The sequence below is a fragment of the Corvus hawaiiensis genome, chromosome 26, assembly GCF_020740725.1.
Source record: "Corvus hawaiiensis isolate bCorHaw1 chromosome 26, bCorHaw1.pri.cur, whole genome shotgun sequence".
Taxonomy (NCBI): domain Eukaryota; kingdom Metazoa; phylum Chordata; class Aves; order Passeriformes; family Corvidae; genus Corvus; species Corvus hawaiiensis.
In genome coordinates this window covers 37,699,733-37,726,693 of record NC_063238.1, presented here as the reverse complement: position 1 = coordinate 37,726,693, position 26,961 = coordinate 37,699,733, and the positions used below count along the sequence as shown (strand labels likewise).

At 44.1% G+C, this 26,961-nt stretch overlaps 1 protein-coding gene across 1 annotated transcript in view; it reads left to right on the top strand.

Moving 5' to 3' along the window:
* ST3GAL1 (ST3 beta-galactoside alpha-2,3-sialyltransferase 1) overlaps nucleotides 1-26,961 on the top strand; it is a 78,474-nt gene that overhangs the window by 27,311 nt on the left and 24,202 nt on the right. Inside the window, exon 2 of the mRNA XM_048286176.1 lies at nucleotides 24,641-25,437. Coding sequence (XP_048142133.1) covers nucleotides 25,069-25,437 — 369 coding nt within the window. The 5' untranslated portion in view covers nucleotides 24,641-25,068. The remainder of the gene's footprint in view (nucleotides 1-24,640; nucleotides 25,438-26,961) is intronic.

Here is a 26,961-nt window from a genome sequence, read left to right as displayed (position 1 = left end):
GAAAACGACTGTGTCATTACAAAGTTAGATGTGTGCTTAAGTGTCTTGCTGAGCTGGTATTAATTTAGAGAAAATAAATAGCTGCTTCCTGGCTTGAGTAGGAAGCAGTCTGGGGCCAGTGAGTGCAACCTGATTAGATTTAGGATGTTTCAATTCTGAGTGCCTAACTTAAGATACCTCAGCACACAAGTTAATAAAAAAATATGAGCACCCATGAGAAAAGCAGTGTGTTAAAGGCATTGAACCATGTACAACACTCATTTACAGTGGGTTTTCCAAGGTGTGCGGTCCAAACACTTGGATAATGAATGTAAAGTTGTCCAGAGGACCATGTATATTGGATTTGCAGACATTATTATTGAGCTGTGGTCAGACTGACCACAGATAGACCCATTTTGACTTAAATAACCAGGCAGCAGTCTGCATGGAATCCACAAGAGTTTGGAGAAGGTGTTTTCTGTGTCCTGTGTGTGCCCAGTGGGCCTGATCCTGCATTCCTGTGCTGGTTTTGAGAAACTGACCATTAAAATCAAAGAAGTTTTTGACTGAATAAGGAGTTCAGACTGTATTGCTGTGGATTTTAGTTCCTTCATTCATTTTCCTTTGATTATCAGTAAAATGCTGTATTTTTGCAGAGTGTAATATTTTATTAAAGGCGCATTTATAGCTAATAACATTTGTGAAGAGACAGCTTTGACTGAAACTGCATCTGAATTTCACTTGAATAATGAATGGGAATGCCATATATCCACTAAAATTTGAACAATGATAACTGTATGTCTGTTAGAGTCCCCTTTTTGATGGATATGGCCAGCAGCCATTAAAATACAGTGAGAATTCTTGTTCAGAGTCCCACAATGGCTGATAATAACACTCTTGATAAGAATTTGCAACTCAAGACACCAATTTTACAAAAAGGATTTATTGCAGCTAACAGCGGCTCTGAAGACTAAAATGTAACCATCATTCAGTTCTACTTTTTCTTTATTTTCTTTAAAGTCTCACGTATGTAAAGAAAGGATTTTACTTCCCCATCACTCTCTGGAGTTGGCTTCCTGCTGGCCCTTGTGAGAAGTTACTCACTCTTTGAATTTAAAATGTTAGCCAATATCCCCACTGGCTTAAAAGGAAAAAAAGAAATACACTTTTCATCCTATTTTTAACCCAAAGGGTTTGTAGAATTTAGAAATAAAAGTGGCCTACTGGGTCATCTAGTCAATTTTCTACACCCCTCTATTATTTCTTGCAAGCCTTCATGTTTCTGGGCTTTTTAATGTTTACAGATGCATTGCTGCTGCTGCTGTTCCTCCTGCTCAGTGACGTGTGCACGTCACTAGGCTCTAACAAGGAGGCTCACGTGGCACTTTGAAGTTGGAGGAAAATAGGAAAAAATCTTCTTAATAGAATCTATCCCAGAAAGTGACTTTGCTTAGCTTACAGTAAATATGAGGTGCTTCAAAAAATGTATTAACTGTAGAGTCTTGTAACTGTTTTCTTGGACCTACAAAGCTGATGCAAGAGGCAGTGTAGTACAGTGCCTGCGATGACTGACAGATTTATATTCTTCTTTTTGACCTTCAAAAAGTCACTTAATTGAGCTTTTCCTTTCCCCCCTCATCCCTTCTGCAGAGCAGGGTTTATCTGAGCAGAAAGTGCTTACTAAGCATCAGTTGAATACCTACTGTGCCAGGACCCTGAGCTTTATCTCTCAAGCCTGGTCAAATCCAAAATAATAGGTCAGTCTTCTGAAGAAATAGATTGTTGAAAGAATTGTGTAGGCTCGGGTTTTCGACTGGCACAAAAAACTGGATTTCTTAAGGATTTGGCAAGCTGAGTTTAGCTTTTCTTCTATCATTATGGATATAGTTTGTTGACTTTGCTGATTCTTTACCTCCATTCCTGTGTTCAGTTCCGATCTGGCAGCAGGAGCTGGAAGGCTCACATCCTCGTGCATTAAACAGGATGCAGTGCCTAATTATTATCTTGATTAAATTTGGTGATTGAGTGGTCTGTAATTGTGTGTGAGCTCAGACATCCCAAGATATTACTCAAAGCCATGGTGACTGATCATCTGGTCAGGGTTGGGGTGGCACTGCGTTGATTAAATCTTACTTTAAGGGGAAGTTGGTTCACATCTCTGCGTGCACTTAAAGCTCTATGGAATTTTGCTACATTTCTCTTTGATGAGCAATATGTAAAAGTACATCAAGTGCAAGGCTAGATAAGGAATAAATGTGAAGAAAGTATCTATAGAAGGATGTATTTGTGAAATATATTAGTGGCTCCTTGTTTTATTTAAGAAGACAGAAAAATACCACATTCCTGATAAATTTCCAAAGTAAGTAAAAAAAAAAAAAGAGAAAATAAATATATACCAGCATCATAACTTCCTCTTGATGACTAAAGCTATGGCATTTTTAAAGCTAGGGATGAAGCAATTTTAGGGATGATTAAATTGAAATCTCTGTCTTCTCAGAATAAAACACCCATGCATTTTAAATTTTGCTCCTTTCATATGCTATGGGATATTGATAAAAAATGATAATAATAAAAAAGCAAGGCCCTTTATACGAAAGAAAAGGCAGTCTGGTAGTCAAATGTTTTTCAATCTTGGTGCAACGTGGACTGAAAGACTGGAATATAACCCAGTAATAAGGCTGTGGAGATGAAATCCACTTGGATAAAAAGTACAGAGCTATGCAACTTGACAGGCTGAGTCCTAAAGGGCAGCAGTCTTGGATCCAATAGTCTCTCTCATTTTGAATAATTGCTGTGCAACACAGAATCAAACACTTATTGCTGAGTACAGGTGCATTTGCTCTCCCTGGTGACCCTCTATAAGCAAATGTGCAAGGTGATTTTATTACCAGGAATGCAATTCACACAAACTGTTTGCTTTAGAGAATTAAATAAACCCAGACAAAGGACAGTCAATACTGTTGTTTTACCTTCTTACATTTAAATGCTGTCTCCTGGATGGTTCAATAGCAAGCTGGAAGACAGAAGGGTTCTATGTAATGATTCATGTGGAGAAATTTACCTTTGAGGAAAAGCCACAAGAGCAACAAAATCAAGGGGTTACTTTGCTGTAGACAAATTCAGGGTACCACCTTCATCTGAGCAGGCTGCTGTGATTGATGGCTAGTGGGAATTCCATTGACTGAAGAAATTTTGGCTAAAAAAATTTGTTTCCAAACTGGAATGGCTGAGCAGTGGCAAAGCTTTGATTTTGCTGCCAGTGGAGCATTTGAAGAGTGAAACCATATTTGTGGCTGTGCTTGAAAGAGCTTCTGGGAGACATTTGAACCCATGCCATGAATTTTTGAACTAGAACCATTTTTCAGTACAAGGGAAAATGACACCTTGGAGCAACACTTGCCTGGGAAGGGGGCTGTTCTTAGTCTTGCCTTTGGGCAAGGCCTTCCCTGAGACCAGTATCTCTTCAGTGCAATTAAAAATAAAGGGATCTGGTGCCTGGCTTGCCGTGATGACAGCACAGTTACACTGCTGTGGAGGGACATTAGGAGCCATTTAAAGTGCCAACTAGTGCCTTATTTGTTTTGCTAATGTATTCGTGCAGTGTTGACTTTCCCTTGGTAGGACAGAATTAGACTAAGCAGAGTCAGAAAGGTTAATGCCTTTGGTCTTCTCCTTCCTATCAGCTTTATGAGCACAAGAGGGCTAAGGCATACCAAAGCTTTGTCGTCTTCATAAACCCCTGAGAACTCCATTCAGAGACACAGATACAGATCCAACACAACACCCAGGACTCTCAAACCTGGTAATTGCCTGTATTCAGATACAGGCTGGTGTTCTCTCCCCCAGCATTGTGTTTCCTGCAATGATGAGGTTGAGGAAAAGAGAAGCACTATAAAATATATATTGGATGTGATTGATAGCACCGCATGGAAGCAAGAGTAAATTCTGAAATGCTGATTTATCTTTCTAAGACCAACAGTTGGGCTTTTTATGAGACTTGAATTGAGGAATATAAACACTGGGTGACGGCCACAGTAGGACTGACTATTCAGGCTATACCTCCAGCCTATCCAGTTGTTGAGAGCCAGCACAGAGCAGTGCAGAGAAGCCATCAGAACATTAGCTGTTGCAGATCTGTTTGTGGGGCAGGGATGAGATCTCCTAGGGCTCAACACCAGCCAGGGTATTCTGGAGTGTTCATCCTCTGCAGGATTCAGGATCAGTCCTTCAGCTCCATGGAGCACAAACATCAGGGGCATGGGATGAAAGCCATCATGGACCATTTTCTGAGTGTCTAACCCCAGGTTTGGAGCAACAGGTTTTGTCCTGAGCAAATATAGGTGTGAGGAGATGTGTCTTCTCAGCACTCTTGAGAGTGTGTGATCTGGCAAAGGAGTCTTGTCTACCAGCATTTTCCTTGTAATCATTTGTGGCATCACACATGGCCAAATGAAATGGAAGCTATGGCAAAGCTGGTCAAGGGGACTATAGCAAGGGGACTGCTGACTATCCTTTAAGTCAAGGGAACTTTCTCCTTCAAAAAGTCATGTAATGGGTGGCCCAGTCTTTCAGGATAAAATATTTGGCAAGTGAGTTCAAACTGAAGAAATTCTTTTATTCACTCAAAAGCTTGTGCTTCTTGCCAGCTCAGTAATGTGCTGCTGGGACAGGTAGAAAGGGCTGCTTTCCAAAAATAAGCAGATATTATGCAATAAGCTTAGTTACATTAATAAGTGAAAGACAGATGTACTATTCATTATCTGCTTTCAAATCCAAATAGACAGTCATACTCATGATTACTGATTATTTTTTTATTCTTACAAAGGGAAATGTTTGAGGAAAGGCAGAACTCTGTCTTTAGCATTCTTTTGATTCTACATTGCAGCTTGGTAACTGATAAAAGATGTTCCATTTGTTGAACATGTTACTTGAAGCTTTTCTGTTGGCTTTATGATCTGAACTAGGTCTGACAAGCCACATCCAGAGTCCTTCACGGGACACTCCCTCTAGCAAGAGTAATATCCTTCTTGCAGGACCTGCTTCTGGAGTTCTCATTGAAGTGAATGTGGATAGAAAACATTTGTCTCTATTCTGTTATTTTGGGGCTTTTTTGTCCTGATTCCATTGAATATAGGAGCTGTCCTGCATGTAATGTCCACTGTTATAAATAGAAGCAATACTATAATTCATCCTTAATTGTTTTTAAAAAGGGACTTTGGATAAAACAGCTGGTGGAAATCATTTGAAAGACTCAGCTGGCTTTGCTGGAGTTGGAGCAGGCTCAAAATACACTGACAAGTCCAGCAGTGAAAAAAATCTCTGTCATCAGCTGACGTATCTCCTTCCCCTGTGCTCTGGCTCATTCGCACTCTCTCCTTAGGCGCTGAATTTCAGTGTCTAAACTGGGAGCCCAGTAAAGGAGAGTGCAAGTCTGTTGGGTTTGCATGGCTGGCTTTTGGCAGCGAGGGGACTACAGGGCTGGCTTCTGTGAGAAGCTTCTGGAAGCTTCCCCCCAACCAGCATGAACCAATGCCAACTGGCTCCAAGATCCAACTGGACCAAGTCCATCTGCAGCGCTGGTAGTGCCTCTGGGATAATGTGTTTAACAAGGGGAAAAAGTTGCTTCTCAGCAGCAGCCAGGGGAAAGAGAAGGGAGTGTATGAGAGCAACATCTCTGCACACACTGAGGTCACTGGGTCCTGGAGGATTGCACCTTGTGGAAGGGACCCACTCTGGGGCAGTTCACGCGCTGCAGCCCATGGGAAGGACTCATGTTGGAGAAGTCTGTGGAGAACTGGCTCCCTGAGGAGGAAGGAGCAGCAGAGGCAAAGTGTGATGAACTGACCACAGCCCACATTCCCCATCTCCCTGCACTGCTGAGGGGGTAGTAGGGGAAGAAATCAGGAGTGAAGTTGAGCCTCAGAAGAAGGGAGGAGTGAGGGGAATGGTTTTAAGATTTGGTTTAATTTCTCATTGTCCTACTCTGATTCCCAAGGTGAGCCTGTTTTGCCTGTGATGGTAACTGGTGAGTGATCTCTCATTGTTCTTATCTCAACCCACAAGTTTTTCTTGTAGTTTTTCTTATAGTTTTTTCTTCCCTGTCCAGCTTAGGAGGGGAGTGGCAGAGTGGCTTTGGTGGGCACCTGGGATCCAACCAGGGTCAACCCAGCACAGTGAGGCTCCCCACATTCCCAGTGGCGGGAGTGAGTCCCTGCTCTTTGCTCACTCAGGGGAAGAACTTAACTCCAAAATTATAAGTGTGAGTTGAAGGGTGAGACCGAGGCATGTGTCTCAGAGATGGCCTGGAACTGCACATCCTGGCTCTTATCCTGGTTGCTTGTGGGGGAGTGACCCAAGAGCTTAAACACCTTCATTCACCTGCTCCATCATCACAAAGATACTTACATTACCCTCTGCAGGAGTACTTCTCTCTGCAACCTGCTGCTAATATCACACTAAGCACCAGATTCATGTCTTTGCAACCTCAGTGACCTGAAAGGGGTTGTGCAAATGTGAATAGCTGCATGTGGCTTCTCTGACCCAGAGAAAGGCAGTATGTGAAATTTGGGCATGTATGCCTACAGGGACATACAAAGCTAGAAAAAAACTAACTAAGGAGTTGATAATATGTACCTGTGGCACACTCAAAAATGCTCTTGAATAGGGTGGGTGACACAGCATGGTGTCTTCTAGATGCAGGTGGAGGCAGCAGATAACTGTGGTGACTGGTGCCAGGCAAACCAGCTCCTCCTTCCAGGCCCAGCATGGAGCCCTGCAGCTCCTTTGCAGGCATCGCCACAGGTCATGGAATCACAGCCAGGGAGCCAGCTGGTAGCTCTCTGTCTACAGCTTGCTTTATCCCATAAAGTGTTTCAAATGCTTCCCCCTGCTCCTTGGTTTTTAACAGATGACATTGAAGGACTTCTGCTTTTTTTCCCCCAGTTTTTTTTTAAGGCTCTTCCTGCCTCTCATCATGTCATGGGTATGCCCCTAACACCTGACCACTGACTTCTGCACCAGCAAGATTTTCATGGAATCGCAGAGGCATTATGGTTGGAAAAGACTTCTAAGATTATCAAGGCCAGATGTCTTTTTTCTTGTCCAGAAACCAGTCTGTGGCAGGGCTGCCTCAAACCCCCTCCTTCCACCGTAGGCACTAAGCCCTCACCCCTCCCTAAGTGTCTGCTCTGCTCTTCTGCCGCAGGCATCAGGGATGGGGCACATCCAGGCCCTGGGAACAGCCACGCTGCCTCCCTGCTCAGCTGCCTGTGCCAAGCAGCGCTGCAATCTGGGCTCAATTCCTGAAGCAAAACGCAGCTGAAGCAGCTCAGTGTTACCCTCTCCAGAGACCAGCTGCTCTCACCTGGCACCTCGCAGCTAATCACAGTGACAGGAGCCATTGTTTATTTTCCTCCATCCTTGTCTTCCTTGTTTTATGGAAAATTAGAGCAGGCAGGCAAGCCATCCATCAGCCTATAAATGCTGCAGAGTCTTTTGGCTTTGTGCTAAATAATTGTGCATTTTATTGCTATTTACACATTTATTTTCCAAGGCAATAAAATACAAACTGCAGTCCTCAAGACTTTATATTTTGCATCTGTATCATGGCAGCTGCACAGGCTTCAGCAGCAGCATGCAGCCTGCTGCCATAAATTCACTTTCTTATTTTAGTAGTTCTAACTTTTATTTATAATTAATGTCAGAGACCTTACACAGGAATGCCAATTATTGATTTTTTAATTTTTTTAAGAGAAAGAAATTACTTTTTTCTCATTACTGCCATAGCAGCACAATCAAATTGCAGAGGCTAATCTTGTCCACAACAGTGGAAGAAAAAGCTCTTGAAAACTGATTTGGTGGTAAAGTTATAAAAAGCGTCCTGCGACCCCTTAACTCTGGAGTTTGTATAGATGGAGATTATTGTGGGGGGGGCAGGGGACAGTAATTCAAATTAGCAGCTCTGCTGGTGTCAGTGGAGGCATGTGGGAATGGGAAAGATCTACAGCAGGAGCCATTGCAACCACTGCAAAATAAGAGCCTTTGGAAGTGGCAAGAGGGCTCAGTGTCCCAGTGCAGCTGGGGCTGGGGGCACTCAGGGTCTTGGGTGGATCCCCAAAGTCCCACTGCTGTGATTGAAGAGTGACTGCTGTGCCTGCAGGTTTGCACTGCCAGCAGTGCCCACTTCTCACACGATGATCGTACATGAAACTCCGCTCCAGCTGCCACAGTCACGTGCACAAGGCTGTGAACTGGACCAAAGAAGCCTTGAAACATATTTTTATGGCTTGAATCTCCCATTACCTGCTTAGTGCTAATATAGCTATCCATGCATTTGCAAACTCAATGGTCCTTACCAGTAGCCCTTGCACAGCTTGTGCTTCTCCTTCAGTCCAACTATGCCAGGAAATCTGCTGAGGGAGGCATCAGACTTGGCAAAGAGTGATGGGAACACCAGCCAACTCCATCTTAGACTAATTTTTACCCCTGCCAGGGATGGTTGCCTAACAAGTGTTTGGAGGCTGCAACATAGCCCTGAAAAAGCTGCAGGTTGGAGGTGTGAAGGGGTGTGAAGAGGGCAAAGTAATGTGTCTGCTACTGCACCAGCTTCCCGTTCCTGATGATTTACTGTCAAAATGCTGAGCAGCTGCGGGAAAGGGAAGAGGTGGAGTCAGGAGCAGAGTTGGGAGCCAGGGATGGCTCTCTAATGGTGAGAATGAAATGGTTGCATGAAGGCTCACTCACCCCTTGCACATCTGTGAAGCAGTGCTGGCAATAGCATGTCTTGTGCATGGTGGTATTTGGACAAGTGTCATGTACACTTGTCATGGGAGGGTGAATAACCCACTTATTTTGTGCCACCTTCCCCTCCAAGGGGCTCTCCTTCCACAGCAAACAAGCCTCAGTGGGTCAGGAAATGCAAACAGAGGCGATCAGTCCATTTCTGTGACACCTTCCCAAAGAGCTTCAAAAACAGTAACAAAGTCCTGTGTCAGCTGGGAGGGGTGTGGTGTGTGTGCATGGATGTGGCGAGAGATGCTGTCAGAGCAAAGCTGTATGTTGCTGAAAACAAGGGTGAACTGTGTGATTCAGTTTGAGGAACAGCAAACCAATCCTGAAGGATTCTGCTCTGCCTTCCTGGGAGCACTGAGTGGCAAAAGTTGTGGAAAACAGTGAGGGGTGGATGCTCAGCCTCTCTGGAAACTCATACCTCAAACATCTCATGTGCAGTACCACAAATGGAAGCAGTAAGTGCTTTGGCTGTTACTTGTTTGTCATTGCACAGCCACAAATGACACCTGGATTTTGTCACTTAAAGTCTGGCTTCTTTTTTTTCCTTTTTTTTTTTTGTCTAGGACTATTAGGGATTTTCTTTCTTTGCTTGCTCATCAGGAAGACAGCTCTATTTTAATTTCTCAATTAGCTTTGTATTTCTACACTCATTCAAAGATGTCTGGCCAACTTGAATTAACGTGCAACACCTGGCAAGCCAAAGGCTTTACACATCAGGACTAGATAGCCTGGAGACAAGAGAACGTGTGCTCTCACAGAGCTGTATTGTCTGGGCTTGGGGCAGATATCACCCACAGGAACCTCACCTGCACGGGAGGGATGTTGCTGACAGGCATCTGGGCATAAAGGTGCTTTATTCCTGCCCAGTAGCACTGGTAGGGCTGCAAAAACTTCATTTGCTCTCTCTGCTACGACAGTGCTGGGGAGCCTGGCCACCAAATGTGCAGCTCACCTCCATGGGTTTTGTAAAGTTGTTTCTGAAAGCAAATCCTGTTTCTATTCTGCCTGTGCTGAACAAGTTGAGCTGTAAATCATGTTTCACCCCATGGATGCTATTGCAGACCCTGCCCTACTTTTTTGAGTTGGAGATGGCACCAAAAACACCCAAAGACCTGTAGGAATGGGACAAGGGGTAATGGTTTTAAATTAATAGTGTTTAGATTCAGACTAGACATAAGGAAGAAATTTTTATGAGGAGGGTGGTGAAACACTGGCACAGGTTGTCAAGAGAGGTTGTAGGTGCCCCATCCCTGGAAACTTTCAAGGTCAGGTTGGATGGGGCTCTGAGGAAGGTGATCTTGTTGAAGATGTCCCTGCTCATTGCAGGGGGGTAGGACTAGATGACCTTTAAAGGTCCTTTTGAACCCAAACCATTCCGTGATTCTAATAAAAGCTATGGGGAGGAAGAGGGGCACTGTCTCTCTTATTTTTTGTCCTTTGCTCTAGAAGAGGTGTTTTATCTCAGTGGCAGCTTGGTTTGGTTCAGACCAGCAGAAGTTTGGACATCCCTGTGTGCCTCCCACCCTCCTTGCACGCAGCAGCATGACCCATATAAGGGTTAATTCCAACAGTAAGCCCTGTCAGCAGGTCAGTAAACCTGCTCCCAGGCCCTTCCTGCTCCTTGCTAATCCAGGCAAATCCTCTTTCCTTGTACCTTCTCCTGTTTCTTCCATTACCTTGGAGTAAAAAGGTGAGGCTGAAGGAACGGAAGGGAAGCTATGGAAACACACTTTAACCATTTTGGTAGGTGCTTGAGAGGAAAATCAGTGTCCTTGACGTGCAGTGTGGCCCCTGCTGTCCCTGTGGGCTCTGTGCAGATGTCTTTGTGCAGTCTGCCCACTCTACCTGCTTCTCCCCCTGTGACTGCCTGGACAATGGCATCCCAGGACTTTCCCTATCTTTCCCAGCATAAAGTCATGTCCTGTAAATAACAGATGGGATCACAGGCTGGGCCTACTTCCCAGGCTGCCTGTATCTAAAATCAGGGGGACTTTTCCTTTTGGGTTCATTTAGTGTGGAGAAAAGGAGGCTGAGGGGAGACTTTCTCTACAACTCCCTGAAAGGAGGTGGTAACCTGGTGGGGGTCAGTCTCTTTGCCCAAGTAATATGGGATAGAATGAGAAGGAGCAGCCTCAAATTGTGCCAGGGCATGTTTAGAGACATGTTTGGACTGGATATTAAGAAAAATTTCTTCACCACAAAGGCGGTCAAGCATTGCAACAGGCTGCCCAGAGAAGTAATGAAATCACCATCCCTGAAAGGGTTCAAACATGTGGATGTGGCACTTGGGGACATGATTTAGTGACAGCTTGGAAGTGCTGGGTTAACAGTTGGGCTTGGTGATTTCAGAGGTGTTTTCCAACGTGAGTGATTCTGTGATTCTTGCCCCTGCACTGCTGTGCAAGCCAGGGTGCAGCTTCAGCTCGTAGGCTTTGCAGGGGAATGCTCTGAGGTGACCCCAAAGAGTTTGGTGTTTATTCAGGACTGAGGGGATTGCAGCACAGTGTTTCGTCTGAAGGCTGGGCTTGTTTCAGTTTCTTCCTTCAGTCCTTTAAGACTCTTAATCAAATAGGAGTTTGGGGAAGCACATTTTTTGCTGCTGTTTTATGATCTTGTACTGATAACAAATTGCTCAAGAGAGGCAAGAAAACTTCCTTGACTGGTTGTTTGCAGAGGAGTTAAAAAGTCATCTATTAGTTATGTGGGACTGGTTGGTACTGCCTCTGCATGGGAGGAAACTTCTCAGCACCTCACCCAGCTGAGCCTCCCACGAGTCTATGAACAAATGTGCAGGATTGAAGCCAAACTGTCTCAGTTTTGGGTGTCAGTCAGGAACTGCACCTCGCTGAGTGGCTCTGAGGGGTGAGCAGTCTCCTCCTTGGCCACTTTCCGACTGGTAGCTCCATGAACAGAAATGACTCCAGATATTTGTAAAACTCAGGAAAGATCACATTACCTCTGTCTGCTGTGTGCTGTCACTCTGAGCCTCATTGCTGTGCACCTCTCACACTTTCCTCACTGAGGAAATGAGAGATGCACCAAATCTGCCATGCACATAAACCAGAGCAGGGGCAATGAAATTCAGAAGCAAGAAATACAGGAGGCTGCAAAATGAGAACAATTTCCATCAGCTGCAAGTTTGGAAACATCTTGGCAGCAGTGATTCTGGGAACTGGAAACTTGGAAACTTCATCTTTCAAACAAAGATCTAGCAATCCACTGAGGGACAGGAACCTCTGGTATCCATTCTCTTTTCTTAAGGATGGAAACTCCCCAGCAGCAGCAATTACCAAGTACTGGATCATCCCCCTGTAGCTGAGTGTGACACTTCTGGGGCTGGAAACTCACATCTCATTTTAGAGGAAATTAAAAACAGTGGTGCCCTTCAGCCAATGTATCTCCTCCATAAGAAGTCATAGGTCAGTTCTCCTCTGGGAATGTCTGAGTTCTGTTTATAATGACTTCCCTTTGGATGCAGTCATTATTTTTCAGTATTCACTTTTTATTTTTGAGCAAGAGACGCATAGTATAAAAAGATTAAAAACTCATATTATCCTGTTTAAAACCAAGCCAAGCAGAACAGCCCATTTCCCAGGCTCTTGGTATACATTTCCCTGCAAATCTTTGAGAGATTTTAATTAAAGGTTTCTTTTTTCTTTCCTTAATAAAGGCAAAACACAAATAAAAATCTTGTAGCTGCCACTTTTAATGCAAACTTTTGGACACAAATTGGTGGCTCATTTAAGAGAAAGCACAAAACCCCGGGGCTCTGCTGTCTGTGGTCTCTGGGGACTGTTAGTTTTTAACAGTGTGCCCATTACAGCTTGCCAGGAGCTTTATTTCTAGAGCAAGTGGTGACATTTTCATAAACTCCATTTTAAAAGTTACCATGAAATTTTTCATGGGAGTGAGAGCAGGATCCCACATTCATTGCAATAGTCATATGCACAAAACCTTGTAATCCCAAAGGAAAGCTTCCCTGTCCCACTGAAAATGGAGGGATGTCTTAGGTGGGAAAAGGATATTGCAGTGAGTCTGGGATCCTGTTCTCAGTGCTTGAATGGGAGGTGCTATCTTGAACCCAGGGACAGAATTCAGCTTTAGATGTTGCCCTGCTGTGGGTTTTGTGCTGACAAAGTGCTCTTACACTTACAGTTATGGTCACTTCAGGACAGTAACACCAAGGCTGAAGCTGAGGATTCTGACCAGCACCAAATCAGCCTGTGTAGGACTGGTGTTTATCTATTGTTGATGTGCAAGAAAAAGTTCTTGATTTTCTAAAGTGTCACTAGCTGGGAAAACGCTGGGAATTTTTATTGGGGAAAAGTAAGCAGCTGGGGCTTCCCCATTCTAATTCAATAATCAGGAGCCCAAAGGACAGAGATCTCCCTCTGCCACTCGTCATAGGCAAAAGGGTAAATTCAGGCTGATGTTTCTGGCGTCTGGCCTGCTACAGCTTGATTTCTAGGTAGGATGCTGGCAGCACTGCAGAGGTCGAGACCAAAACAGTATTGAATTGATCACCACTTTCTTGTGCTAAAATTTCTGCTTTTACAACATCAATGATACCATTTTAAAATTGAAAATTTAAGTACTAAATTAATTGAATCTTCCTCTGCTAATTACTTCTGTATGGCTAAGTGATACTTTGAATTTCTCTTTGAATCAGGAAGTCCTTAAACATTCAGGGATTGCTGGCTACCTTAGCAGCCTCCCTGTTCAGGTTTTAGCCATCTAAGTAAGACAAGTGGAGAAGATGCCATAGTTGTATGCATGTCTGTGTGTGTTTCTCCAGCATTCTATTATCAGCATCCACAAAACTCAATATTACCATTTTTAATGCATTTCAGGATGCCCAGCTGAGTGCTTTATGTGCAGCTCTGATGTATGCAAATCCATTTTGCATGCAGCTTTTGACATATTTTCATATTCAGGATTATGGGAAGATTTTTGTGTGCCACTTTGATGTATGCAAATCTTTGTTTCTCTAAAAACACTTCTAAAGTCCAGACAAGTAGACAGCATTTCTTCATCACTGAAACCCTGTGTTTTTTCTGTACCCAGGCTCCCATGTAGTCCAGAGCAAAGCTTCCACCAGTGGTGCACTGAAGGGCTGTATTCATGTGCCCCGCTCTGGGCAGCTGCTTGTATCCATCAGGTATCAGAGACAACCTGAGAGCTATCAGTCCTCTGGATAAAAGGAAGCCCGAATCACTCATTTCCTTCTTGACTGTCACCTCTGTTGTCAATGTAGGACAAAAGCTGGAATGGGAATGTCACCATCCACACAGAAGCTGGGTGGTGCCTAGGCTGATAGCAAGAGCACACAGTGCAGTTGGATCCAAATAGGCCAAGTACACCTATTAGGGACATAAATGATCAATCAATTAAAGTGGTTGCCTAATGGCTTTTTAATTCTGACTTGCAACACAGTATATTAATTTTTCAAATGTGTTACTTATATCTCTAATATATTTTATTGTATTATTTATAGACTTCTTGTAAACTTTCTATGGCTGCCAAACAGAGTAGTGTGCACAGTAGATGGAAAACTTGGAAGTACTGTTTTGTACTTGCAAGGTTTGCAGTGGCTACCAGGTCCAGACTATGCACAGATGCTAAAACACCTCTGAATTTAACTGTGGGTAGTTTTACACCTTTGTAGCACCATAAAGACTAAATGTAAATCCCAAGTTAATGAATGAGAAAATCCCTGTGGTGTCATTAAATCTTCCTCAGAGTGAATTCAGTCTGCCTGATGAATAAATGTTTAATGCAGTGCTGTGTCAGGTGGTGCCATCGATTGTGAGAGAAACGCTGTTGGTTTAATGAGGATCCCATCAGCTGAGCTCCGTTAACAGCCTCACAGTGCCAGAAACTGCTTGGTATTGCTTCAGGGCAGGAACCCCAGCAAAGAGAGTCAGAGATGCTCACATGGGCATGGAAACATTTTTCCTAGGTTTTCCTAGAGTTTCAGGATTATGGACAATACCATCAATATTATCATCACTGCCATATAATCTTCCTTGGCATTAAGAATTGTAATGCCATGAGATCCCCTGCAGTGCATTAATCACTTTCTTAATATCAGAAATTAATGTTCCTCACAACACATTCTTTGAAATCATGAACAACTGCATTTATGGCCACATATAAATACAAGTTCCAGCTTTAACCAAGGAATAGGTGAATATTGTTGAGCTGGATATTCACAGAGAGTACAGCAAAACACGTGTGGTTGGGTTCCACCTTGTTCTGGGTTTGTGTGGCCAGGTTTTGGTAGTGGGGACAGGGTTGGGGTGACAGGATTGGCTTTTGTGAGAAGCTGCCAGAAGCTGCCCCCATGCCCAGCATGAGCATCTGGTATCCAGCCAAGGTCAACCCACTACACACCTTTAGTTCAGAGTATTCTACAGTCTGAAATAATCCTGTATCCTCACCTGTTATCCTATAAAATTAAAACAAATGCAGGTACAGGAATTTGCTTTTCAGTAGTTTTAATTTGCATCTGTTTCTACTACTGCTGCTGCCATCGTTAATTTGTCACTGTGTATTTGAATTACATGAAAGTAGCTTTCTTACTGTCTCTGGTGAATTAGCAAGACTTTAAAAACAATCCATAGTCGTCCCAACATGAAGCTAAAACCAAAAAGAAGAGGTGATAGTATTTTTCCTTTCTCTTACAGGGATGCTTTTTATTTTAGGGGAAGCGGGAGGTGTTGGGTTTTTTTTTATTTTGAATTTCTACATGTTTTGCTTTTCTTTAATTACCAAAAGTTACACCTCTTCTAGAAAAAGCTTTTTCAAAATGAAACTAGATTTCTTCATTCAAAATGTCAAAGATACTTTTTGAAAATGTCTTAATACAAAAAATCAAGATGAAAAATTGATTCATTTTTGACAAACTGATCTGAAACAAGACAGAAATAAAAATAAATTGTGCTTGAGTTACCAGCTCCAATTCTACACTTGTCCTATCATGAACCACTTAAAAATTCTTCTAGGTGCAAACGCATATAGGTGTCCTGGAAATCCCTTTGATAACTCTTCTTTTCCAAGCAAAGAGTAGCAGAGCTTTGATCACAGCTTACAAATCTCATAATGTCATGGGAAGGATGTGAAAGTACAGGGGCAGTCTGTCCACCAAGTACATTGCCATCAAAGTTTGTCAACAGGAACCAAACAGCAATTTTTATGTGTCCAGTTGTCTGCTTTGATAGTTTTAAAGAACTCTTTGAAGTAGAGCAATTCACAGAGACAGAGTGAAGAAATTTTAGTGAGTGAGTGAATTTTAGTTTAGGATTTTCACCACAAAAAATCCTAAATTATTATTTTCATTGTCCCAGCTTTGGACTCTGGGCGTGCAGCCCAAAAAAGTCCCATCCCAACCCATGGTGGATATTGGCCCATGACAGAAAAGCTCTCATCCAACAGGTTAAACCTATGTGTCTGTATAGCATTGCAAACTACAGGATAAGGAAGGAAAAGAGTATTTTTTAAGAACTTGTAACAATATATCTGCTATTTAAAACATCAATGTATATGTGGGAAAGGGGATTTGGAATATATAAAAGAAAATGAAGCACCACCAGGGAGGCAGAGGTGCCATTGTCTGCTTAATGGAGTGTGTGCAAAGAGGTAGGATTCCTCCAAAATCACTTTCTAGCAAGACAGGGGCTGTGGAAGACATTCTGACCAGGAGCTTATTTTTCCACTGTTGTTTTTCAGCACACCCCTGGTTGACCTGCCAGACTCCAGCCTCTTGGCCATAAATGCTACTGTTCACGACTTGGCTGGACAGTTCTGCCATTCCAGTGCTCCTATTTTGTCCTGAAAATATTTGAGCTGAGGGTTGAGCCAAAGGAATGGACCATAAACAGGTCAGCAGTGGAGCTGCTCGTTGAGTTTGAATTCATCACCCTTTTCTCTGGCCTCTCCCAGTTTATCTCATGGTTGTTTCCTGGTATAAAGATGATGCTGAGTGCTCCCTTGGCACCATAATGGCCTGGAAAACTTAAGACCAAGCTCTCACTGGCAAGCTGAGGAGCATTACCAGTGTGGTTTTTTTCACTGAGCCTGGCATGATACCAAGCCTGGCTGCAGTAACAAAGGGCCATTATATAAACAGTGACTTACTCACATTATAGTTCCCAGTGGAAATAAATTGATCATGAGTTTATCTCCCCAGTCCCAGACACTCATGTGTTTCCGAATGAAACGTGATACCCAGGTGAATGTCATCCTTGCACAGCTGGTGCCACCAGTGGAGAGAGCTGGGCTCCCCCCACCCTTTCTATTCACCCCAAACGCAGTTTCACGCCTCTCTCAAGGCTGGAAGTCAGGTGCTGTGTAAAGAGATGGTGGTAGGGAACACGACATTTATCAAATAAGAAATTTTATTGGGACAATAGAATGGATCATCAGCATTTTTTATTCTTAGAATGATAGAATCACAGAATTACAGAATCATAGAATCATAGAATTGGAGTTTGGGTTGGAAAGGACCCTTATGGGGTCCCTCTGCCATAGGCAGGAACATCTTCAGCTAGATCATTTTGCTTAGAGTCCCATCCAACCTGGCCTCCAACACTTTCAGGGGTAGGCATCTACCACCTCTCTGGGGAACCTGTCCTAGCGTTCCACCACTCTCGCTGTAAAAAATTTCTACCTTGTATCTGGTATAAATCTACCATCTTTTGGTTTAAAACCATTTTGCCTTGTCTTGTCACTACAGGCTCTGCTAAAGAATCTCACCCTACCTTTCTTAAAAGCCCCCTTTAAGCACTGGGAAACTGCTCTGAGGTCTCCCCACAACCTTCTCTTTTCCAGGCTGAACAAACCCAGCTCTCTCAGACTGTTCTTCATAGGACAGGTCCTTCTCCTCAGACCTGTTCTTCATCCTCTTGCCTGTATTGATACCTGGGGTTGCCCTTGTTGAAGCTCATGAAGGAGATTTTGGAGCCAATCTTTCATGGCATTTGCAGTCCCATTCAAATTTCCCACTTGGCCCGAAGACACAAGTACAGACTGTAGCCCATGGAGGGCAGCACAATTAATCCTGGGTATTAACACTGCGATTCCTCCAGCCTTTGCAGGAGTGAACACTTGGTATGCAAGGGAGGAGGATGTGGTGGAGGAAAAAATGTCTTCACCATGGTGGGAGGTGGCAGGGATGGCAGTTCTCAGCACCCAAAGATAAGGGCAGACTCGTGACCTTTTCCAAGCCAGATCCTCCAGCCTTTTCTTCAAACATCGCAAGGGAATTTTCATTTCCAGACTGCTCAGCAACAAGCCTGATAAAGTCTGCCAAGATAAATTTTTATTCTGAAGCAACAGAATGAAAATTCCCCACCCAAATTTCTATTGATCTCATACACATCTTGCACAAAAAGGTGCTTCCTTATCCTGACCATGCAGCCCTGTTACGCATGTTGGCAGGGCAGGCTGTGTCGGAGTACTAGGGAGATTCCCTATCGACCTGGCCAGCCCCAGCCTGCTGCCAAACTGCTCACTGATAAAGGCACAAGTGGGTAAAGACTTTTTTTCAGATTGCTGGCACCTAAAATGCTGTGCAGGTTACGCTCCATAAACCATCTCCAGTTTTTCTTCTGTTCACTGTGATGGATGAAACACTGCCCAATAGCTGACTTCACATTCAAGAAACACAGAGGAGCTGCTACATTCAAATGTTTTTTGAAGCTACTTTTTCTCATGGCTTAAATGTTCCTCAAATGTTCCTGCTTTTGTTTTCCAGGCAGTGTTGATATGATTAGTTTGAGTTGCTTGGAGTGAACATTTTAATAAATCTGAGAGCACGATACCAACTACCTTGCCTGATTTCAATGCTGTGACCCCAGTTGACAGTGGCAATCAAACAGACTTCTGCCTCTCAGCATGGTCAGGGATGGGGCAGAAGAGTTACAGATCATTTTCTCCCTGATTAAATGGCAGGTGAGACTTGGGTCTGCCTTTCTGTGGCTGTGTGCATGCAGGACCCATGCCATCTCTGTGAGGATGTAACAACGGACAGGAGAGAGGAGCCAGTGAGCTCTGAGAGACAAAACACAATCTGATTTTAATTAATCAGAGAATTGTTTGGGTTGAGAGGGACCTTAGATATCCTCTAGTTTCAACACCTCTCTTCTGTGGGCAGGGACACCTTCCACTAGACCAGGCTGCTCAGGACCCCAGTCAAACTGGACTGGAACACTTCCAGGGATGAGGAATTATATGGAATCCATAATGTAATTAAGGGATGAATGGCTGGATGGATGGGAAAATGGAAAGGGACGTGGCAGCTTGTGCTTTTCCAAAATTGTGTCCTGTGGTGATTTTTGGTGCCCAAGAAGGGCAGGGCTCACCTTTACCTGCCAGAGCATTGAACAGGCTGAAGTGGCAGAGGCTGTGCTGGGGCACAGACAACACCCCCTCGTGTCTCCATGCGGCCTTCAGTGCTTGGTGAGACTGATCTGCTGGAGCTGAAGGCCACGGACCAGAGGTCTCGCAGGGGGTCCCAGCATCATCTGGTTAAGATTCATGCTCATGCCCTGTGCTCAGCTCTGGCTGCCTGCCAGGCTGTCCTGTAATTCACACTGTCTCACGTAGCAAAAGCTCAGAGGTCTCTGGTGAGGTGTCAGAACAATGAATTATTTCTTTCTAAATGTCAGCCAGCTCCAGTCAGTGGGAGGCAGCCGGTGATGAGCCAGGGTAGGGCAGACAAGCCTGTGGTTTGGAGTGAAACAATTCCCTCCATTGTTCCTCTCCAGGCCTAGCACAGACCTGGGGCATGAATTTATGTGTGTTTTTCCAGGGACATGCTTTTTGTTGCCTTAGAACGACGTCTTTCAAGACTGCTCTGGGCTCTTGTGGGTACAGTAAGGCAAGATTTAACCTCCTGCCTTGTCCCAGGCCAGGGCTTTGAGACCAAGGGTTGCTTGAGTAGTTACTCACAAGAAGTGTGGACAGGAAAAAAGTCCTCAAATGGCAGAAATGATGCTTAGGGACATACTGTTGGTGCTGCCAAATTTATAACAATGTAGCTGTCAGTGGCTAAGCTGAGAAACTACTTCATCTCTGTAGGTTTTGCAGGGCAGGAATCTGAGCTGTGCTTCTGAAAATGGGCACTTGCAGTTCTGCTGATGAGGCCTTTCTAGCACAGCACAGTCTCTTGAATTCAAAATTGCAGCAAATCTTGAACTTAACTCCTTGAAGTGTAGAGTTTCCAGCTGTAAAACACCGTGGGATATCGAAGGGTTGTATGATGGCCACCATCAGTCATGAGAGAGCTGCAGCAGATCACACTGTCCTTTTCCACATTTCGACAGGGGAGGTTGATATGTGAGTTTTGAGTCTAAAGTATTTTGGGACCTTTGAGCTGTTCAAGCCCTGAGTGGAACTCTGGCAGTGTCTCAGTACTGGGATGCTGCTGTTCCCTGTTGCTTTTGTGCTCTTCTGCCTGACATTCTGTGTCTGGAAAATGCTGGCAACTTCAAACTAGAGAGTGCATTTCACACCAGGGTTTTAATGTGAGTTACAGACCAGGAAAGCTGGATCCTGAACCATCAGCATCTAACGCGAGCTAACAAAGATCTCCTCAACGTGGTGCTGGTACAAAGCACTTCTTTGCTAGGAAAGTAGGCATCAAAAAGGGGCCAAACACCAATGTACTGGGACATTTACAATGTGGAGGAATGAAGAGTGGTATGGTGATTTTTTTCTCAGTATTTTTTCGTTATTATTTTCTTCATGCATTTTGTCTAAGGCATCTATTAAAAGAAATCAAAAAATTACCATTCTGCCAATATTGTGTGGCTGACCACACAGATCTTGTGTAATGCCCAAATGCCCTTCCCCTGCACCCCATAAGCTGTCCCATGCCCTCAGACAGCAAGACATCTCAGTCCCAAAGGCAGAGTTGACTCACCTGGGTGAATTTCATGCCTGAGGGTGATGCTGTGCAGGGCCAGTCCTGGGAGGGATGCAGGCAGGGTGTCGCTTCTTCTGAGTCCTTGTTTCAGGTTCCCACCTGCCTTTGTGCCCCGGGCTCTTTTGGTGAAGACTTTGATGGGTTGATGGCTCCTGGGATGGGCCTGGGAGTAGCTGGAGCAGAGCATTATTTAGGTTCTGCTATTCTTTCTGTGCTCCTTTGTGGGTGTGCAGATGAGCTTTTGTCACAGAACCTGACAAGTGCAGTGAGAATACATTGTATTTGTAAGTGGATTTGTAAAAAAAATATTTCCTGAAGGTGTTAAGAATTGCTTTATATTAGTCCATTGAACCGATGTGTTTTTATCTTTGTTAATCACCACATTGGCAAGGGACCAGGGACATACTTCAGATTGTGAGTTTACAATGCACATAAAATCTACCTCAGAGGAGAAAAAAAAAGAAAAAAAAAAGCTCTTTTTATTCCTTTTTTCTAAAACGTGAGAAGAAAATGAAGGCAAACAACCACAATTGATTGATCCTGGTATCTTTTACAATGTAAAATGTAGGCAGAAGATTAAACTCGACTCTCATTTATGACCATTTAATCACACTGGACCCACTTCTATTCTCAGGACAGGGTTTGGAGGAACCTGTTCTTTCTTCTGAACCTGCCTTCTCTGGTCTTCCTGGGACATGACCTTTTGGATCTTCCCTGCACTGCACATCACTGGGTATTATCAGCATAAATAAGCTGTCCCAGGGTGTACAAAGGTGCCTTACATGGGGACAATGACATCCATTGACAGAGGGGGAGTGGGAAGGTAGCAGGCAAAATCCAGACCAAAAATAAGACCTTAAGCACCCAATCACTTAAGGTAGCTTAACCTGCTGCTTGCATGGGCTGAGCTGGGATCTCTGCCCACAGGCATGCAGTATTAAGCTCTGCTTATCTCTCTGTAGCTGGGGAGAGGGCTGGGCACTAAATCTCCCTACCTTAAGTCCCCAAAAATTGTTTCTGCGTCTGAGGCCAAAATAGCCTGTTCATGGATGTGCTAATGCCAAGGTCATGCCGAGAGATGGTGATAAGGACCGTGGCTGGTATCATGCTGCTTACTTGTAATGGCTTAATTTAACTATCACTAGTAGGATCCAGAAGTGGAACATTCCCAACAGCTGGGGTTGGCATCCCTGCATGGTTTCCCACATCACTGACCTTCCACTACCCAGCACCTTGGTGAATCCTATAGAAACACTTTTGCAAAGAATTATGAATCTCGTGCGATCAGAGGGAGGCACAGGAACAGTCTGAGATGTGGTGCAAGATGCTGTGAAGAGTAAAAGTAGTGATATCTGGGTTGTGTCTTCCACATGGTTTAAGAAAGGAAAAAAAAAGGGTCCTGGTCCAAGTCACACTTGAACTTGAAGAAAGATTTTACATTCATTTCAGTCTTCCTTTTCCTCGGGCCCTAAATCAAATATATAGTCCCTGGAGCATTTCTGTCAGCTATATATTTGTATATATATTTCCATCATAATTATTCATAGGAAGCATGAACATTCATAGGAAACTGTAAGTAGTAAGAATAAAAATAGAGCATACAGTGTTTATATCCACATGGGAAAAGGGCTTTGGGAGCTCCGGTTTCTCACCTTCCCATCACGTGCTGAAAAAGACAGGATGATTAGGAATTTGAAGACATTGTAGCCCACTGTGGAAACACTGGTTCAGGTTTGGGTTTTTTCATCCCTGAGTTATAAATATAAATTTAGCCTCATCTGAGTTACAATAAATAAATACATCTGGTGAAATGTGTGCTTGTTTTGGAAGCCAGAACTGTTTTATCAACAATACTCCATTCTATAGGCTTTTCCAAGAAAGGCTGGATAATCCCCCTCCCTCCTCCTCTTAAAAGTATAACAGAAGAGCAGGAGCTGTGTTTACAAATACTGACTTGGCCCAGTACTGACAGCAGTGGGGGGTTGACCTGCCAGCATCACAGCTCTTGAATTATACACTCCATAAATGGAAAATCAATTTGCTTCTGGGATTCAGCATGTTTTTGGGGTTGTTAGAGGCTGTGTTTTTGTTTAGACTCACAACTACATCCAGGCTAGAAAAGTAAATGTGTTTGGGGCCGTTCTGCGTCTCAGAGAGCAGCTGGCATGGATGGGGCTGTGCATAGGGGCTGTTCTCCTGAGCTCCCATTCTAACTCTCCAAGACACAGTGTCAGCATCCCCATCACCTCTCCAAGGCTGGGATTCCTGAATTTTACCCGGGGATACTTTGGAAGATTTCTGGTTAATGTAAAAACTTCCCTCTGTAACATTAAAGTGAATGCAGGATGGTTCCCTGATTTACCGGTGCAAGGAGCCCAAGCAGATGGGATTAATAAAGCCCTTTGTTATCCAGCCTGACCCACTTGTCAGCCCTTGAGCTCCTATAAATGCATGTGGAGGGGCCAGACTTAAAATAAATCTCGAGGCATTTGGCAAACAGCAGCTAATTGAAGGGCACATGCTGCCTGTCACGTGCTGAGGAGGAGAAAGCTGGGGCAAAGGCTTAAAACCGAGGTCTGAGGCTCCTGTCTTTGGATTTGGCTTTATGGGACTCTGCAAATATTTGCACACCACCTCTAAAATCCAAGTTGTTTCCAAGGTGCCATGTCAAACCCCTTGGAAAAGCGGTTTGGCCTGGTGCAGCTCCTTGCAGATCCCCAGGAGAAGAGCCAGCAGCAAAGCTGGGGGTGCTGCAGCTGCACTCCCCTCCTGTCTGGATAAACGTCACATTTGAGTGATGCAATGAGGAGGATCCCGCATCAATGTCATGCACAGAATGGGTTAAAATGATGGGATTTAATGCAACAGTTGCAATTTTGCTGGTTTTTTGCTGGCCTGAAGCCTGCAGCTGAGCAGTAAATGACACTTCTCTCCCCGGACTTTCACTTGTTCATAAATTGCACGTATTCTGACACAGTCACTTCTCTGAATTTTTTCCCTACCTTTAAAAAAAAAAACCAAAACAAAACAGAGTGTTATTTAAGCAATGGCACTTTTGGGGCTTTTGGTAAACATCTGAAGTTTTATAAACAACGTGTTTTTCTTCCCACAAAACAATGGCTGTCCCACAATGGCTTTCCCACAAAACACTGTGGGATGAAGGGATTCATTTTATGACTTTTAAAAACTTGTTTAAATCACTGCTGCCAGGCAGGGGACACCAGGAGGGGAAGGGAGAGCAGCTCTGGGTCTCTCTGTACCTCCAAAGCAGCTCCCTGTCTCTCTGCCTAGGCTGGGATAAAGCTGCTATCACCTACCTTTCCTTGACAGAAAAAAGAGCAATTTTCCATGTGAAACAAAGGCCTTTGTTTCAAATACTTTGATTTCCCCTGTTTGTCCCAGGATATATGAGCTCTTTTTGCTTGGCTTTCTCTAATCACAAATCTAATCCCAATCCTTAAGAAATTAAGCTGGCTGGGGGAAGAAAGAGAAAAGAACTGATTCATCTTCCTCCCTATCCTGCTCCTCCCTCCTTTGCCTGCTGCTTTTTGTTCAGCTGCTCTGAGTTATGAATACTTTGCTTCCTATCTTGTGGCTATCAAGGTCAGGCTGAAGGAGGGAGGTGAGTCATTGTCATTCAAATAGCTACAGACTGTAATTCAAATAAGGCCAGAGCAGAGTGAGGAGGCTGATTCAATACAAAGAAACTCAATGTCCACAGGTCGATGCTCTGCCCTTTCTGAAACTTCACCCTCAAACTCCTCAGTACGAAAATACTGCAGCAGAGCTTGAAGCCAGAGCTGCTGTGTTGAGGGCTCTGAGCTGATCAGAAGTTCTGGGATGGGGAGAGAAAAGCAGAGAAATTAGGTTGGGAGGAATACAAAAGAAAAAACCCTAAAGTTAATAAAAATTTTTCTTTCTTTTTTTTTGTCTGTGTGTCTCTAGGTTGCAAACTTCTCTCCATGACTTAAATGGGCATCAGAGCACGTCTCTCTGATGGAATGTACACACCCAGATGATCCAGTCCTTCAAGAACTAAATTCCAAGGAAAATAATACAATTCTTTCTACAATTTGCTTGTTTTATTGTATGGCTTGCTCTCACACACAAAACCTGAATTTTAATTTCTGTATGCAGAAAGACAAGGGTCTGTCTTCAGTAAATCCTCATCAGGAGAGGTTAGCAACAGGAAACAGAGAGGTGGAAGGAAATTTGAAACACTGTGAGAAGGTGAAAGGAAATGTCCTTTTTTAAGCCCATTTGGGGAAGATGCAGCTTCTCCCTTACGGCTGGAGGTAGTGGAGTCAATCTGTACAGCCTAAGCCCGGGGTGGTAACTGGCAGACACCTGCTGCAGCCTTTCCTTTTTGCCTTATGTTGGACTCTACATTGTTCTTGGCCAGCGGTGGTGGCAGAACCCGAGGGGGAAAGATGGTTGTGGTAAGGAGGAGGAATGTGAAAATGTTCACCTTCGCCTTTTTGCTCATCACGGTGACGTCGTTTGTGCTGAACTACACACACCAGGTGACCACGAGCACCTGGGACCCCAGACATCTCGCCGTGCAGTTTTCAGAGCACGTCCAAAAACTCTTCAAGTACCCCAGGAGACCTTGCAGCTGTCGCACGTGTATTTCAGAGCTGGGACATTCCCTCTGGTTTGATCAGAGATTTAACTCAACTATGCAACCTTTCCTGACCTCACAAAATGCCTTGATCCCAGAAGACAGCTACAGGTGGTGGCTGGTGAGTGGGGGGTGTGGATACATCCCAGAGTTTGGGTGACGGTGGCGGTGTCAGGCTTTGAGTGATGCTGAGCACATGGAAAGAGGTGTCTTCTGTCTGTCTCAGATGACAAGGCAGAGGTGGAAGGAAGTGGGTGTTAGTGCTGCTGTTTAGCTCAGAGGGGCGTGGAGTGCACTTTCACTTGCTCCAAGCTAGAGAAATCCCTGACAGAGTTAGGTGGTAGCTTTGGAATTTGCAAATGTCAATACTGTCATTTTCTCCCATCTCTTACAAAGACCAGGCTTCATAACCCATCTGTTTCTGCTTCAGATGGGCTTTTTGCATCCATTGAGGTAGAAAATCAAACTAATTGTGATGTCTGTAATTCTCCTGGGGCTCTCCCTACTGTAAGAAATGTAAATAATTAGCAGGATTAAATGGAAAATTATTAATTCCATGTGTATGAGAACATTCTCTGTTGTGGCTGATGTTGTAAAACAGATCTGGAAAGCACAGAGGTGGCTGTGGGCCACTGGGAAGGAGCAACCCCAAGTGTATCCTTGAGCAGGGTGGTCCAGCTGCCCCTTGACTCCTGATCCAAGCATCACGAAAGTGAGCAGAAGCCTTGTTTATACAGCACAGAAGGGAAAAAGATGCATCTTTTTGTTTAGCCTAACAAAAGCCCCTTTAATGTTCTCTTGAAACAAGTCATCAGTTGTTTGATTTACTCATGGCTGTGTAGCCAAGGTGCTAAAGTGCAGATTCCACTGCAGAGATCACAGTGAAATCACAGTTTCATTGCACTTGTTTTGCCCCTCTTCTGGAAAAATAGTCCCTTGTGCCTTTCTTTGAACACACCAGCAGTCTGCAACTTGGTGTCTTGCAGAGAGCAAACCTTTGTTGTTGAATTCTGGGCTTTCAGGCCTTCTCTGGCACCCTGAGGGGGCCTCTCCAACAGGCACTCACTATTGTAGTGGAGACGTTTGGGTTTTGGAGGGGTTGTCAGGTACTGTGGGAATGAGGCTGTATAGGATTCATCAATTCTCACTCCACTGTTGCATTTAGTGGTGAAAAATAAAAGCCACTTAACTCTGACATCTGTAACTGTTGTGTAAATGATATAATTGTTTTATGATGAGACTCTCCTTTTTGTAATGAGTCATATGTACTCCAGGTGCTGTATCCTTTCACCTGCCCTTTGGCCATGACTTTGATTTCTCATTGCTTGTGGTTTTTCTTGCAGCTTCCCAACACTTTTCCTACTGGTACCCGTGCTTCTTAGCTGGGCTTTGCTGGAGCCTTGAGAAGGGAAGATGGCAAGCTCAGGTCCTTGCCCTTGCCCTGGCTTGAGGTTTCGCCAGGGAGCTGGGCTGATCTAACAACTGGCAGTTTTCAGAGGAGGGGACAGACTGAGCTCAGTAATGAGAGGATGAGGTTACTCATGGACAGCATGAGCAAAGCCACACTTCATTCTGCACTCAGAACTCACTGATTTAAGCATGAGGTTGGAATGCATTCTCTCTTAGGGAAAAAAACCCCAAACTA